Here is a 17,528-nt window from a genome sequence, read left to right as displayed (position 1 = left end):
TTTTCTTTTTGCTTATGTGGTGCTGAGGAATGGAACCCAGGGCCTCAGGCATGCAAGGCAAGCACTCTACCACTGAGCCACCTTCTCAGCCCCACTACTGTTCCATTATGTCCTTATTCTCTTGTCCTTCTTACTTCCTCATTCTTACATTCTTCATTCTCTTTCTCATTCTGCCTGCCCCAATTTTGTTCCAGGCAGGTTTTTGGCTTATCAGTTTATCTTACCACCTGCAAGTTCTATAGGTAGGCTGAGAATTCCTGATTGCTGCTTTTCTACTAACTCGTATCATGATAGCTATTCAAAAGCTCCTGGAAATACCAACCATTCTAGAACTTTAAAAGCATTTATCTCTATACTTCCTTGCACTGAAAGGCCAATCAATTGATACACTAAGTGCCATGCTCATTGGACAACTCACTTCCTAGTAACCTCTGCTCCGGGACATTTTATGGACGGAATTTTATTGACGTAAAACACAAAGTGCAGTTCCAGATGCTCCAAATGATTTCTCTCTTCCTAGAAAGTATTGAACCAAGTAAGTTAATGAGTGTGTGTTTTGCTTGAGTTCAGTGATTTTGCAATATCACTTCTTATGGGTCTGGCACCGTTACTAAATTAATCAGTGGATTGGAAGATTCAACAGGACAGTGAAGGAACTTATAGAAAAATAAGCCTGATTAGAAAGGATGATACAGGATAAATGAAGCATCCTGGTACTACTACCCGTCAAGAGCAGGGGGCATGAACCACGTTAAGGGGCAGGGAAGGAAGAAAAGAAATACATGGCTATAAAGAAGGATAATGAAGGAAGTGACTAAATGAATAAACACCCTCATAAATATCCTCTGTTCTCCTGGATCCTGCTAGCACTCTCATTACTTGAACCAGACCAGAAATAAAAGGCAATGAAGGTCTTTAAGGCTGTCAACAGATTTCGCAAATGTGGAGTAAGACATGGTTATTTGGCTCTAGAGTCCAAAGGGAAATACCCAGCACACAGGGAAGGTGGAGCTGATGCTTCTGGGTGAGTGGAATGTATTTCCGGTGTAGGAGATGTTAAGAGGGAAATTAATTGGAAAAGGGCCAGTTAGAGTCTTAAGGTTGGAATGGGAGAAATGAGGTTCTACAATAAGGAAAGCTCAGTTTTGCGCTCGGTAGGGGAAGATGGGCATTGATAAAAGAAAGGATTCTGAAAGAGAATGAGAAAAAAGTGTTCAGGTTTAGCTGGGCTCACACCTGTAATCTTAGCTACCAAAGAAACTGAGATCTGAGGATCAGGATTGGAAGCCAGCCCAACCAGACAAATCCTTGAGAATCTTACCTCCAATCAACCAGCAAAAAGCTGGAATTGGAGATACGGGTCAAATGGTAGAATAGTAGTCGCAGCGTGCACGCATGCATGCGCGCATGCGTACCCCTGCCCCCCCCCCCCCCCCACACACACAGTGAAATTGAAATTCTAGGAAGTTTTCTCACAAGTGGCCACAGATGGCACTAAATAGCTTTTGTTGGAGCCCCAATGAAGAACAGATGGAATAGAGTATCAGCCAGCCAGGAGTATAAAATTGGTAAGGGCAAGGAAAGATAGCTGTTGGGTAGATATGATTTGGTTTGGAGTAGGAAAAAAAGAGAATCTGTAGGCGAGTGTGCTGGTGACAGACAGAAGGGCATGACTGGACAGGAAGAGACCTGTACTTTATAAAAATTGAAGTTGTTGCTGGGTGCCAGTGGCTCATACCTGTAATTATAGCTACTCAGAAGGCTGAGATCTGAGGATCATGGTTCAAAGCCAGACAAAGCAGCAAAGTCTGTAAGACTCTTATCTCCAGTTAATCACAGAAAAAACCAGAAATGGCACCGTGGCTTAAATGTTAGAGTGCTAACCTTGAGCAAAAGGAACTCAGGGACAGAGCCTAGGCTCAGTGTTCAAGTGGCAGGACCAGAAAAAAAATGAAGTTGTTGGGCTTAGCACAGATAGAGACACACCAAGAGGATTTAGAAAGGATTTTTATTATAGCCAATATAAACAGCACAAGGCCAACAGGTACTTTGATGATGATTTTTCAGAGAACTCCATTCTTTGCAGATGGAATAATTTCTTTCCATTTCTTTTCTTCCCATATTAATATTCCTATGTTACCTCTCATTATCTTTCATTTTGTTTTATAAAAATGTATTTTCAACTTGATGCTGTTCATATCTTAAACTTCATATTATTTTGTTCTGTGTATTTTACAATTCATAACTTTCCTAACCTGTGCCCTTTGTGTGTGTAAGTGTGTGTGTGTTGTGTGTGTGTGTGTGCATGTGTTTGTGTGAGTGTGTGCCACTCCTGGTTTGAACCATGAAAATAAGCTAAAGTGCTCTTGTTCTATTCATATATATATATATATTATTGTAAAGATACTGTATAGAGGGGTTACAGTTACATGAGTGAGGTAATGAGTACATTTCCCATCAAGCATTGTAACCCCCTTCTTGTTCTATTCTTGTAAAGTGCAAATGTCTCTCTAAGATTCCATGACCAAAGGCATTTTGTTCTTTAAGTCAAACCCCAATTTACAACTTGGGGCAGGCATGCGGGCAGGCTCTTGGCTTTCTTCCTTCTTCAACTTCGATTCATATCTATTTGGTTTAGGTGACCTGCTGTGATGCCTTGGCAAGTAACACACACCCATTGATGAAAGCTTATCTTTTACCTAGGAACTTGACTGAAGAATTTTATGCCTTTTGACAAGGAAACCCTACCATTTGACTTTCTCCTAGAAATGGATACTGTCAGAACTATGGTCTGATGGTCTTCTTCAATCCTGTTCCTGTGAAAACTATGCCTACTTTTCTCAAATGATAAAAATAGACCCTTTCATTGCACATGTCCCTCCAACTATGAAAACACGTCACTAAAAGGTGTCAAGGAAGATTAATCTATCCTGGAAGTGAAATCAGATCGACGGGCTTCAGAGAACACAAGGAACATCCACTGCAATCTGGGTCCAAGGATGCCATACACCCTCTCTCCTGAAGCCTTTCAGCACTGCGGAGTAACTCATCTGTCAAAGCCTGGGATGGGGTACTCTCCCCCATCACCAGGGGAAGAATCTTCTTCTCCAGGGCCCTGACTTCTAGACAGATTCTGCCTGGGCTGGGCCAATTCTCTTGAGGGCTCTCCCCATGGCCCCCTTCATTTCCTTGTTGCGGAAACTATAGATGATGGGGTTGCACATAGGGGTGATGATGGTGTAGAGGAGGGAGAAAGGCTTGTCTTTGTCAGGCCCATGAGTGCTGCGGGGATTCATGTAAGAGAACATAGCCGATGAGTATAAAAGGATGACCACAGTCAGGTGGGAGGCACAGGTGGAGAAGGTCTTTCCCCGACCTGAGGAGGAGGCTTTGCTGAGGATGGAGGCTAGGATGCGGACATAGGAGGTGACAATGAGCACCATGGGGCTCAGCAGCACCACGGTGGCATCAGCAAAGATCATCTTCATGCTGAACTGGACGTCCCCACAGGAGAGGGCGATGACTATGGGGGCCTCACAGAAGAAGTTCTCAACGTGGTTGTCTCTGCAGAAGGGATTCCGGAATGACATGTACTCCAGAAAGATGCCATTGATCATCCCAAAGATCCAGCAAGTACTCACCAGGCTGACACAAACTTGCCGGCTCATGATCTGGGCATAGCTGAGTGGGTGGCAGATAGCAACATAGCGATCATAGGCCATGAAGGCCAAGAGGATGCACTCTGCCACACCCACAAAGAAGACCAAATACATCTGGGTCATGCAGGAGACAAAAGAGACAGTGTGGTTCTTAATCAGCAGGTGGACCAGCATCTGTGGGATGGTGGTGGTGATGAAGCAGACATCCAGCAAAGACAGGTGGCCGAGGAAGAAGTACATGGGGCTGTTGAGCCTGGGGTCTGTCCAGGTGATGAAGATGATGAGGCTGTTCATGGCCATGGCGAGGCTGTAGAGGACTAGGAAGAGGGTGAAGAGGAATGCCCGTGTGTAAGGAGAGCTCTTCTCAAAGCCCACAAGGATGAACTCTGTGACTGTGCTGCTGTTGCTTGCATCCACACTATGGGGCCTGTTTGAAGATGGAGGACAGGAAAAGCACAGTAGGGTAATGCAAGGTATTTACTTGTGTCCAGAAAACCAGGTATAAAACTGGGTTGATGAGTGGTAGTAAACCTTTGGGATTTGGACAGCTCTAGTAGACTGGTGGTATAATGGGTAGTGAAGATGCCAGGGTCACCACAGTTTCTGTAAATACAATCATAATATGATTATCATACTTTACTGTGGTTTAATAGGATCTCCTCTGAAGTGTTACATCAGCTTTCAGGCCCTCAATAAAAAAATTAATTACTAATCAGAATGTACTCAGCAGTGAAAAAATGAAGTAGACGTGCCTACACATGTGTCAAATGAGGTAAACTTTAAGGAATTGAGTAATGGAGTGTTTGAGGAGAGAGCATTGTCGCTTTTAATTTATAGAGCATCATGTTTAGAAAGTCCTGGAGAGATATATGAACCTGCATATTTCTAGAAGAAAAATTCAGGTCACCTTTGCGTTCCTGATTTATGATGATGAATAGCTTCAAGTTTCAGGGAAAATGAACATGTTGTAACTCTCAGGATTGTTCCTTGTGTAACTCATTTTCATACTTCTTGAGTGAGTCATGTGAGGCTCTTCCCCCAAACCCACATTTCCCCAGACATTTGGCATCCTGCATTTGCTGATGCTACATCAACCCCTGTAATGGTTTGATTATAAAATGTCTCCCTTTGGGGCTGGGAAGGTGGCTCAGTGGTAGAGCGCTTGCCTTGCATGCATGAGGCCCTGGGTTCCATTCCTCAGCACCACATAAGCAAAAAGAAAAAAGCCGGAAGTGGCGCTGTGGCTCAAGTGGTAGAGCGCTAGCCTTGAGCTGAAGAGCTGAGGGACAGCGCCCAGGCCCAGAGTTCAGGCCCCACGACCGGACCCAAAAAAAACAATGTCTCTCTTAAGCTTATGTACTGAATGGTTAGTCTCCAGATGGTGTTGCTGTTTTTGGAGATTTTGAAACTTCAGGGGTACACAGGTCCTGATTTGGGGTGTGTGTTGCATTGCCATATCTTGCCCTGGATCCCATTCTTGTACTTTTTGCTACCCCGATGTGAATAGCTCCCATCACCATGGTGTTCTGCTTCACTACAGGCCCAGAATCAATGGAGCCAAGGACTTTGGACTGAAACCTCTATAACCAGAAGCTAAAATGAATCCTCCTCCTTTTCCATTATTTATACTAAGCATTTTGTCATAGCCATGAAAAACCAGACGAACACATCCACGTATTTTTTTTAAGCTGGAGAGATGGGGCCTGGTTTTGAGCTCTTGCTTTCTTATCAGAAGACAATAAGATGGGTACAAATCCAGTTTTTTTTCTAGAATGGACTTTGACCACACCTTCCCTCTAGGAGAAAATCCTGCCCTTCCTCCATCTTTCATAGAATAAGGGTTCATAGTTTTCATGCTTTGATCTCACTACTGGAATTTTATGCCATTAAGTCTATACTATTCTCTATTGTACTTTTTGTCTTATTTTGGAGTGCATATGTATCATATCCATTCTAACTGTGATGCTTATACATGGTGCGTATATTCCTGTTGACCTGCCTGCTCTCCACGACTCCTCTTCAATTCTCTTCCTCTATTCCCTGTTCTATACATTCTCACTCTTCTCTTTTAGTCATTTTTTTCCTCTTTTTCTACCTCTTCCAATCATCTCTATTTTCTTTTCTGGAGTCCATTCCCATCTTTGATAATGGCAAATTGCCATTTTTCTAAATGAAGTGAAAATACCCACTCTTCTCTTTTATTCATGTCTCTCAAGTTTTCGTACTTTCTGTCTCCATTCTAAAAGTTACCTAGTAGAACTCCCATTTCTTGCAGCTCTAGATTCTCTCAAGCTGGGATTTCATGGCAGGGCAAGGCAGTGTCTGCACAGTAGTCTATCCTTGTCCTCTTCCCTTCAGGATGTTCTTATACCTAGAGCTTTTCTTCAGGGCCCAGAGAGGGAAGAGAAAGGTAGATACCACTGTATAAGCTGGGACTTAAAATCCTGCACCACTAGACATACTGAAACTGAAGTCAAAATTTCCCAACATTAGAGGGGGGCTTAGTCTCTAGAGAAGTCGGGGAGTATTCAAAGAAAAAAATCATGTTTAACTTAAGGAATCACTAAGAAATATCAGCAAATAATGTTAGAACTAAACTATAAGTACATACAGGATCCTATGTATGTATGTATGCAAGCATGTACATATGCTCAATCTGACTAATTATGGCAGCCAGATGTGCATGGTATGTAGATATGGTAGGTATTCAGACATGGTAGTCATATATATATGACTATATATAGTCTCACATGTAAGTATACATATATGTACATGTGCTATATAGATAGATATCATATAAACAAATATGTATACATACTATATATGTAAGAATATGTATAAAGATACATAGATATACATATATATGAGAGATCTTTTTTTTTACATTGATTGCATAATTTTATTTATGAAATACATTTAATTAGATAGTATCATATGCTTTTTTGATATGAAAAACTATAGGCAGGAGCACTTAATGCTTTATTTAAATGAGATTAATGCTCAGATTCCTGAATTGGTCAATTGTATAAACATTTCCTGGAATATAAACATTTGAGCATAACATAGGAGTAATCTTTGAGGGAAGAGCTGAATTTTCTGCTTTGAGAGATCTTTTTTAAAGCCCTTCAAACAAGTGACATGCACTTTGACAAAAATGGATATTCCAAAGTGGAAACATATCTTATCTGGGGTACAGATTCTAGTGGGAGGGAGCAGACAAACACTGAGGGATAAGGAGGACAAATATACCAAAGATACACTGTGTACATAGCATGAAAATGAAAAAAGGAAACTTGGTAAGACTGATTTAGGAAGGGAGTGAGAAGGAGGTAGAATGATGGAGGCAATGACCCTGATTAAGAATATGCATAAATGGATATTAAGATGAAATCCCCTTGTCCCACTAATTGGTGCTAATTTTAAAAGCAATTTCAGAGGATAAATGATTTCCTGTAGGTTCTCTGTACCACAGAGAATATTCTGTGATTCTCTTGCACTTGAGGTTTAGCTTGCTACTATCAGCTGTAAAGTAGTCAAACATTTATCTAAATAAATGGGACAGTTTATTGAAGGTCACATCCTACCTCATTCTGTTTCTCTGCTGTCAGTGATATTTGTCAATGAGTCATTGTGGCAATATAGAGACGATCTCAGACATTTGAAGAACTGCTCCAGGGAGAATGGGCTGGAGAAGAGTTAGTCCAGAGAGGATGGTCTGGCTTGATGGGCAATACTGTAAGAGAATGGGACCTGGTGACCTTTGTTCTTTGATATTTGTACTATTGCAGATGAAGGTCTGCTAAAATTAGCATTTGAGATTTATAGATATACATAAATAGAAAATATACATCTTAGCCAGGCGCGGATGGCTCTCACCTGTAATCCTAGCTACTCAGGAGGCTGAGATCTGAGGATCACAGTTCAAAACCAGCCCGGGTAGGAAAGTCCGTGAAACTCTTATCTCCAATAAACCACCAGAAAACCAAGTGGCGCTGTAGCTCAAGTGGTAGAGTGCTTGCCTTGAGCTGAAGGGCTGAGGGACAGCTCCCAGGCCCAGAGTTCAAGCCCCATGACCGACCAAAAAAAAAAAAAAAAAGAAAGAAAATGTACATCTTCTACATTTGTCTTATTTTTTCATAATATATATTTTCCTCTTTATTTTCAAAGTTTTGTGTGTCCTTGATTGACTTAAAAACTACATACCTTGAAGAAATAATGAGGCAAGCTTATGTTATTCTATAACAAAACTTTCCCTCACAAATGTTATTTTCACTAAGAATCATCCAATAATGAACATGAAACACCTTTGCTCTGTCTCTTAAAAGGATTATCAAACCTAAAACGTGTAATTTTCTTGGTTATCTAAATTTATGACTGTGCTTATATTTACATTTATATCACTTTTCTGAAAGGTGTGTACTCATGTGTTGTTTGTGATTACTTGTAGGATTTCTTAATTAAACAAGAATCACACAATAATATTTTCTTCTGCAAATTACACAGATAAAATAAAACATTATTTATGATTCCTTGGGTTTCCAATCCATAGCCTCAAGATAATGGTCTCATTTAAATAAAAAAGTAGTTACAAAGTAGTTCCTATATAGTATAATATCTGACACTTAATTTTATTAATATCCCTTATTGATGTAATTTAATCTCGTTGAAGAACCTTTAGTAAATTAGCTTGACCTATGTAAATAATCTTAGTCTGGCAGGAAAATAGTACAGAGAATGAAATTTTATCTGTGGGTCTACAGTGGTGTCACAATTGAATTAATCTACTGTTCAGGTCCATTTTTTTTAACTATCAAATAGCAAAATGGAAAGTGCTTAACAGGTGAAGAATAAATTTGTACTGGGGATGTAGCCATGTAAGGATAGCATCAGGACCATCTTTGTTACTCCTGGCCTTCTAACCACAGATTCGATGAGTTAAAAGAATGAAATGGTGGATACTAAAATAGGCAGGACAGGGTGAGGACTAACTTCCTTCACATTCCAGATGTAGTCTTCCAATTGAAGGGCATTATTATAACACGGCACTCCTGATCTTTGTCTCATCTTCCTTCATACCCCGGTAGGAGAGAGAGCTTACTTGATTAGGGATATTAGAAAGAAGAATCCATTATATGTGATCTAGCCCTTCCTTTCTCCTTCCTCTTAGGAGGTCTTTCTCCAGCCACCCTGTTTGACCATTTGTGAGGGCTGTGCCACTGTCCAGAGCTATCAGTGGCTGGTGAAGAATTCTGTGTTACTTCTATATTAGGAAGTCCATGTCTGTTCTGTTATTAATAAAGATGATCTTCTGGCCTCTATCTGTCACCCCGTGGTCTTATTTTTTTTCACTTGACTCAGAACCAGACAAGAAGAGTATGAATATGTATTGGACCCCTTTAAATTCCCAAGCAATAGTTATTAAGATCATCATCATATATATGGAAATAAAATTATAAGCAAAGAAACATGATGAGTTTGAGTTATAATGAAAAGAAACTCTAAAGCAGATTCCGGAAGGAAAGAATCCTACTGCTGAAACACTTAAGTACTCAAGCAGAGTCCTGGTGAGGTAGGAAGAGAGGATTACACTCACGAGCTCGCTGTAGAGCTCGCTGGTATGGAAAAGTCCCAGTAGGATGTGAGGCTCTGACTCTTCAAATATGCTAGAGAGCAGTGGGACACATTGACCAGCTCACCACATCATTTATCTTGTTCTTTTAGCCTCCTCTGACTCCAGGAAAATAAACCATAATATTGTATTTTATGATTCAATAATCCTATAGAATCATTTTAGGCCTGGAATCGGTTCCTCTGAATTGTAACGAACTCACCAGCCACGATTAAAGTATACAGATCATTTTCTTAGAAAGTTTCATTCTCTGCAAGGCTTAACTATCTTTTTGTGGGTCTGCTTTAAGTATAATGTGCCTCTATAATTTCAAATTTCACTTGACAGCTGGTTTCTAGTAGGTATACTTAAATCCCTTATGTTTAGAAGTAAGCATATCATTTATAACACAGAAAAGCATCTTGTTTTACTGTAAAAAAAAAAAAAACCCTATAGGGTAAATTTAACCTGGAGTTTATAGAATCCTTTCCTTGAGAATATCAGTAATCTTTTTCAGTATGTTTGTGCACCTCTAAAACATTTTAGTGAATTTATGTATATTAGAGCATTTTTCTTAGACAGTCTAAGGTTTATCAACTTCTGAAAGGCAGGTAGAAAAGTTTTCAAAGAGTTCTGATAAAGAGAGTTAAAGTTGAGTTGTTACATAGATTTATCTTATTTTGCCTTCTGTCTGTCTCTGTCTGACTCCTCTTTCCTTCTATGTCTTTCTCTCTGTGTGTGTCTGTGTCTGTCTGTCTCTTCTCTGTCTCTCTTTCCTGTATTGCCAGTAGAGTGGTAGGCAATCACACTATCACTAAGACCACATTCCTGGTTAGACCTCTCTTCTTCAAGTATACTCCTGTCTTGCTAACTTGAGAGTATGAATTCCTTAAATTCATACTCTCAATACCTTTTCTCATTTGATTTCCTTCTACTTCAACAGGACCAAACTCAACTTTTCCATTCATAGTGAAGCTTTCAGTAACTCCTGTTCTCCTCAGCCCATGTAAAATTTTACTTGTTCATGCCCCTACTTACTGTTATGTCTTCCCCTTCAGCTTATGAACTCCTTGAATATAGAGATTATTAATTTCTATCAGTCCTTATCTCCTGGCACACTATCAACACAGAGGAGCTTTTCAATGTAATTTTTGAAATAGTAATAGAATAAAGATGTGAGTTCTAATTTTCTATGTTATTAAATCCTGTCAATTATAACAAGTGGCACACACAATCTTGTTACTTTTTCTTTTGTAAATGAACTCCCATGTATTTGTTCTCTTTTCTAGGTTACTGGATAAATGAAAAATATTAATTAGGACATACCTTTGTTTTTCAATGCTAGTAATCTCTAACATGCTTGAATCTTTTTTTCTCTTTATTTTGTCAATCATAGAGCCTGAACTCTGGGCCTGGACAATGTTCCTCAGCTCTTCAGCTCAATGCTAGAGCTCTACCACTTGAGCCACAGTGCCAATTCCAGCTTTTTCTGCTTATGTAGTGCTGAGGAATCAAACCCAGGGCCTCATGCATGCAAGACAAGCACTCTACCTCTGAGCCACCTTCCCAGTCCCACGCTTGAATATTTTAAAAATGAAATCCATCATTTAAACTGTATTTCCTAGCTACTCAGGAGTTTGACATCCAAGGATCATGGTTCAAAGCCAGCCCAGATAGAAAAGTTCCCATGAGACTCTTATCTCCAAGTAACCACTCAAAAACTGGAAATGATCTTTACCATAAAATGGAAGAGCACTACCTGTGAGCGAAAGAACTCAGGGACAGTGCCTAGGCCTTGAGTTCAAGACTCACAACTGACACACACACACACACACACATCTCTCTCTCTATATATATATATGTATATATATATATTCTGTTGTAAAATAGTGACCCATGCCTATAATCCTGACTACTCAAGACAGTAGAACAGTGGACCATGGTTTGGAGCTTGCCAAGGAAAGACAAATCTTTGTGACTCTTGTTTCCAATGAACCAGCAAAACACTGGAGGCATGGCTCAAGTGGTAAAGTGTCAACCACAAGAGAAAAAGCTGAACAAGAGAGTGAGATCCTGAATTCAATCCACAGTGTTGAGATTAAAAAAAATTAATTTGTTTTCTAAGCATTGTTAAGTGCTATGGACTCAGTGTCCTGGAAGAGCTATAGTACAATTGAGGTTGGGCTATTTGCCTAGCATTACCCATATGATTAAAACTCTAAACTTACCTTCAGTAACAGCTGAGGGAGCTCAAGAAACCTGTGGCAACAAAATAGGAAGGAAGCCCATGAAGAACAAACCTCTTTGATACTGAGTTTCTTCACATCTCTCTGAAACTAAAGGTCTCTGAGGTACCTTGCCACTCTGAAGATGCCTGGCTAGGACTGAGAGTTATATTATGCCCTGCGTTGGCATTCTAAATCCCTAGTATGAGACGGATCTCTGCCTGAAAAAGGCAAGTGCAATCCACAAACTCTCCTGGAAGGTTCTTTTCGAGATACATCAATAGCAAACACCATAAGTAATAGAAATTCTGAATGACTATATGAGAAATAACTCTGATCTTATTTGATGGGTGAGGACATACTCTGTATGTGCCTTTGTCCATCTCCAAAACCTGATCTCCTGCCATTATCCCTAATATTTCTCTAGCTCTGTTTAAAAAGTGAAGCTGGGGCCAGTGGCTCACACCTGTCATCCTAGCTACTCAGGAGGCTGAGATCTGAGGATCACGGTTCAAAGCCAGCCTGGGCAGGAAAGTCTGTGAGATTCTTATCTGCAATTAACCACCAGAAAACAGGAAGTGGCACTGTGGCTCAAGTGGTAGAGCGCTCATGAGCTGAAGAGCTCAAGGATAGCACCCAGGCCCAGAGTTCAAGCCCCATCAACAACCCCCTCCCTCACACCACTGAAAGTGAATCTAGAACCAGGCACAGGTAGCTCATGCCTGTAAACCTAGGCTACTCAGGAGGCCAGGATCTGAGGATTACAGTTCGAAGCTAGCCTGGGCAGGAAAGTCCAGGAGACTCATATCCAATAAACTACTCAGGAAGAGCAGGAATGGCAAAAAAAAAAAAAAAACAAACATGAATCTACTATCCCACTAGAGGATAAATTAAAACCAGACAGACTTGCTGTTCTCTCCCCTTGTTGTGGTCTCCAACATGGGTTAAAAGTTCAAGAAAACAAAGGGAAATAGAGTGAATTGTGAAGACATCTACATTGATGCTCCTCAGAGTCTATGTATATGTTCAAGTAAGTGAAAATAAGAAATTAAGAAGGAGAATTTAGTAATCTTAAAGAATTACTCAATATCAGAGTAGGCAATAAAGCTTTTCTCTGTCATTGAGTAATCTGAACTATTTTGCTAGTTAATATGCCACACAAATCTGGAATGGAGGTGGACCCGTTGCAACAATGAGAAATACAAGTCGTTATGTCGAAAACGAACTTTACAACTTTGGTGGGGGGGCGGGGAGGATTGGATGGAGAGGGCAGGGGGGAGGATGGGAAGGGATGGGAAGGGGAAACAAAGGAGGAGGCTACAACGCTTGATAAGAAATGTACTCATTATCTTGCCCATGTAATTGTAACCCCTCTGTACAGTATTTTCACAATAAAAAATAAATAAAAATTAAAAAAAACAAATCTGGAATGGCTCTCAATAGCTCAGGGAGGAAGAAAAAGAAAAAGTGAATAAGATAAGAGGAAAAGAAGAAAGAGAGAACATGCATAGAGCTTAAAAATTAAACCCCCCAAACCAACAATCCAATTAATAAATGGGTTAATGACCTAAAGAGAGACTTCTCAGAAGATGAACTAAAAATGTCCAATAGACACATAAGCAATGCTCAACATCTCTGGCCGTAAAGGAAATACAAATCAAACAACATTGAGATCCTACCTTAGCCCAGTCAGAATGGTCACTATCAAGAAACACACACACACACACACACACACACACACCAATAACCAATACTGGTGAGTATGTGGCCAAAAGGGAACCCTATTGCATTGTTGGTGGGAATGTAAACTTGCTCAACCATTCTGGGAAGCAGTATGGAGGCTCCTTAAAAAAACTAAATATATTTATAATAACAATGAAAAAACTCAACATAGAACTAAAGTATGACTCAGTGATTATACTCAGGGTATTTATCCAAAAGATCACAAATCAGGATATAGTAAAGTCACGAGCATTACCATGTTCACAGCAGCACTAGTCACCATAGCCAAGGGATGGGATGAACCCAGATGCACCTCAGTGGACAAATAGATCAAGAAAATGTGGTATATATACACAGTAGAATTTTACTCAGTCCATTATGATAACGTACCATTTGTAAAGAACTGGAAAGTCTCGGAAAAACTATATTAGGTTAAGTAAGTCAGGCCCAGAGAAACATAGTGTGCATGTTTTCTCTCAAATGTGGTAGCTAGAACTAGCTTATCATCCCATCAGGAAATAAGTTGGTTTATATAAAAGTGGTAATAAATATATTAACTGAAATATGGCAATTTTAAAGGAAAACTCATATAGTGTGTAATTCCTTAGAAAGGCAAAGTCAGTACCCATCAAAATAAGTGCCAGTATGTGGGTACTTGCGAGAGGTGGGGTGGGACCAAGAGGAGAGGGATAGATGAATGAAGAGGAAAAGGCGTGGATGCAGTCCAGAATGCGAAGTATACACTACAATATTAGGATAAGTAAGGAAAGGGCAGAATCAGGGAGGTATTGGTGAGAATGGGAGATGACACTGATCAAGATGCATTGTGCTCATAAACTGCTTTGTTAAATGGCAACTCCTCTGTACAGCTACTTAAAGTTAATAAAATAAAATGAGGATTAACTACAATAATATAATTAGTGCCTGGCACAGACTAGACAAGAAACGTTAGTGAGTTCTGATCTCTGTTCCTTCTCATATCCTGATGGCTTCCCTCACACATGGAAGGAACACTGCAAAGACTTGGCCAGACTCCCACTCACACACTGAGATGCTCCTGCAGGAATCCAGAGAGGCTCTCACGCACCCTGTCTACTCTTTCCTAAGGTTTCCTGCTTCTCACTGCCAGGAAGTACTTTATATCTAACTTGGCTTTTTTCCTAATATGTTTAAGGATCCTTTCCTCTGAATCTGGCTCTGAGTAAAATTGCAGAATAGTAACAATAACAAAGAAAGCAGAACACGATGAAGCTAGGCTACATACTACTAAAAACAAATGACTGCCGGGCACCAGTGGCTCATGTCTATAATCCTGGCTACTCAGGAGGCTGAGATCTGAGGATCCCAATTCAAAGCCAGACTGAGCAGGAAAGTTGGTGAGATTCTTGCCTCCAATAAACTACTCAGAAAAAGCTGGAAGTAGCACTGTGGCACAAGTCATTGTGCTAGCCTTGAGCAAAAGAAGCTCAGGGACAGCCCTGAGGACCAGAGAACAAACCCCAGGACCATTAAAAAAAAAAGTCAACCGCCGGGCGCTGGTGGCTCACGCCTGTAATCCTAGCTACTCAGGAGGCTGAGATCTGAGGATCGCGGTTCAAAGCCAGCCCGGGCAGGAGAGACCGTGAGACTCCTATCTCCAATAAACCACCAGAAAACAGGAAGTGGCGCTGTAACTCAAGTGGTAGAGCGCTCGCCTTGAGCTGAAGAGCTGAGGGACAGCGCCCAGGCCCAGAGTTCAAGTCCCACGACCGACAAAAAAAAAAAAAAGTCAACCAAGTGTAGAATGCCTGCTCTGTATCACAGTTTCTGAGAGAAACATCCTTGAGTCATGTTCCAATGTCCTCTTCCCCAGAAAACAAACAAACAAAAAAGATAAATACCAAATACATAGGGAAAAAACTGATATACACAAACCAAAAAAAGAAAGATTCCCAAAGTTGAAAATGAAAGAAACCTAAATTATGGGAGAGATCTCTTTAAAGAAAAGAAAAAGGGAAAGAGAAAAAAAAACAAAGAAAGAATTAGAATGAAACAGAAGGAGATGAGGAGAGTGAGAAACTATTAACAGAACAGGGAGATCAGGAGACATAGTTACCAAGGGCTTCAATGAACAAACTGCAAAATAAAATGAGGAGAGAAAAAGACAGATAAGGAAAGAGTCTGGGATGCCGACCAACAGACTGGGCAGGCCTTGTCTTTCCCCTAGTTCTAGAAAGGAAAGACTGACTCCGGGTGTCTCTCCCTCCCAAGTTCGTGGAGACACAGCTGTGCAAGCAGGCTGCCCATCTCTGCCACACCCAAGCCACCTGCAGCCAGTACCAGAGGGCAGGTTGGGAAACAGATGAGAATGGAAATACAAAGGGGAGATGTGGCAGAAGCAAGCAACAGAAGGGAGACAGGACATCAGAGCCTGGGCTAGAGACCTACAGAGGGAGACTCTGAGTAAGAGAGAGGTTCATGGAGTCAAGATCTGCCACTTTTCTCCCAGGGCTTCAGTGTACAGACCCCAGGAGATGTGAACACACAAGGTCACTGAGGTAGCCAGGGAACATTCACTTCTGAGCATGCTCATGAAGAAAAGGTCAGCTTCACAGCAGAAGTGAATTCACTCACTGACCTTGTCCATGGGCTTCGGCACAGGCTGAGGAGGACATTGGCTGTGCTGGTTTCAAGCTCCCCAGGAGGAAGGTGGAGGTACAGAGTGAGTTTGCAATGGTCCCGTTGCAGAGTGGCTGCTCGCTTATAAGCATGGGCATCTGGGCTTGCCATGCCTTCATGTATTCCTCCTCCTTTCTCATCTCATTCCATCCCCTCTCTCCCCCTCCCCCATCCTCCCTCCCCCCTTCCACACATACACACACATTGAGGCAGGTAGTATCTTCTAATTGGTTACTATTGGGAGACAAATTGTAATAAAGCCAACTTCCTGTTCTTGAGGACTGGCTATTCCAATCGAATCCCTAGAGATACCTTGTACCATTCCTTTCTAAGACTCTGTTGTGAGGCTTTGTCCATGGCATGTGGCCTGGAAGGCCTTGTAAAGTCCCAGGTTTACCTAGGAAATTTATGGTCACTCTACTAGATAACTTTATGGATAAGGCGAGCGCTCTACCACTTGAGCTACAGCGCCACTTCCTCTAATGGTTATTGACCAGTTAACTGTTCAGTTCTTTCCAAGACTTTCAGATATGATTATCTTATCCTCTTAGTGTTCCTGATTATTCTTACAATCAATATAATTTCTTGTTTAAAGACAAGTGGCACTGTAATTTATGGGGATCACTGTCTCCCTCAGACTGCTGAAAAAAGTCATACACAGTTTTGCTGTGTTCAATGGCAAAGATCTTTTGTATAGTTTTCTGCAAACTCATCTTGTACAAATAATCACACTATTAGCATTTAGGGGCTAATTCTGCATGTGAATTAATTGGTCACCTCTTCAACTTATGTTTTCTAATTTAGAATATACATATATAAGCTGGGCATCAGTGGCTCGTGCCTGTAATCCTAGCTACTCAGGAGCCTGAGATCTGAGGATCACAGTTCAAAGCCAGCCCTGGCTGGAAAGTCTGTGAGACTCTTATCTCCAATAAAGCACCAGAAAACTGAAGTGGTGCTGTGGCTCAAGTGGTAGAGCACTAGCCTTGTGCTGAAGAGCTGAGGGACAGTGCCCAGGCCCAGAGTTCAAGCCCACGACCTACAAAAAAAAAAAGAATATATATATATATATATATATATATATATATATATATATATATAGTACATATGTGTATATATACATATGTATACATACAAGCAAATATATACAAAGAAAATATAATATTATTCTTTGATTTCCAAATTAAACCTTCAATTGCTTTTCTGCAAGGGTTTCTGCTGACTTAATTACTATTCCTGTGTCCTCAAGCAGACATGTCCCACTAATATTATACTATGTGAAAATGAGCAGTAAAGGTCTTAGCACCCATGCTGTACCAGGACCATATTAATAAATAGACAAAAGAGCTCCTGGATTCAGCATATATATACACATATATATATATGTATATATATATATACATATATATATATATATATATATGCTCAAGGCTGATGCTATACTACACTGTCACAGCTCTACTTCCTGCTTTTTGATGGTTAATTGGAGATAAGAGTCCTAGCCCATGCCTCAGCTGGCCTCAAACTGTGGTCCTCAAATCTTAGCCTCCTGAGTAGCTAGAGTTATAGGTGTGAGCCACTGGTACTTAGCAGTCTTTCCTCATAATCTTCATCCTTTCTACCTCTTCAATAGCAAAATTATCTTCTTGAAAGCTA

At 40.6% G+C, this 17,528-nt stretch overlaps 1 protein-coding gene across 1 annotated transcript; it reads right to left on the bottom strand.

Moving 5' to 3' along the window:
• Positions 1-3,122: 3,122 nt before the first annotated feature.
• On the bottom strand, positions 3,123-15,983 carry LOC122106189 (olfactory receptor 10AD1-like). The gene is made up of 2 exons (XM_042677492.1): positions 15,832-15,983; positions 3,123-4,086 (listed from the first exon to the last, which is right to left on the bottom strand). Exons 1-2 carry the CDS (start codon positions 15,981-15,983, stop codon positions 3,123-3,125), a joined length of 1,116 nt encoding a protein of 371 aa, XP_042533426.1.
• Positions 15,984-17,528: the final 1,545 nt, after the last annotated feature.

Source organism: Dipodomys spectabilis, unplaced genomic scaffold (genome assembly GCF_019054845.1).
Source record: "Dipodomys spectabilis isolate Male_0828 unplaced genomic scaffold, ASM1905484v1 ptg000039l, whole genome shotgun sequence".
NCBI lineage: Eukaryota > Metazoa > Chordata > Mammalia > Rodentia > Heteromyidae > Dipodomys > Dipodomys spectabilis.
Note: the sequence above shows the minus strand (reverse complement) of the source record. Positions and strands in the feature narration are given on the sequence as shown.

What these genes read in the sequence shown, in the direction of transcription:
- LOC122106189 (XM_042677492.1), bottom strand. Translation starts at nt 15,983, where the DNA reads ATGGCAAGCCCAGATGCCCATGCTTATAAGCGAGCAGCCACTCTGCAA. An exon ending in TGCCGAAGCCCATGGACAAG is followed by an intron (nt 4,087 to 15,831) that starts GTCAGTGAGTGA and finishes ATCTTCAAACAG; the next exon opens with GCCCCATAGTGTGGATGCAA.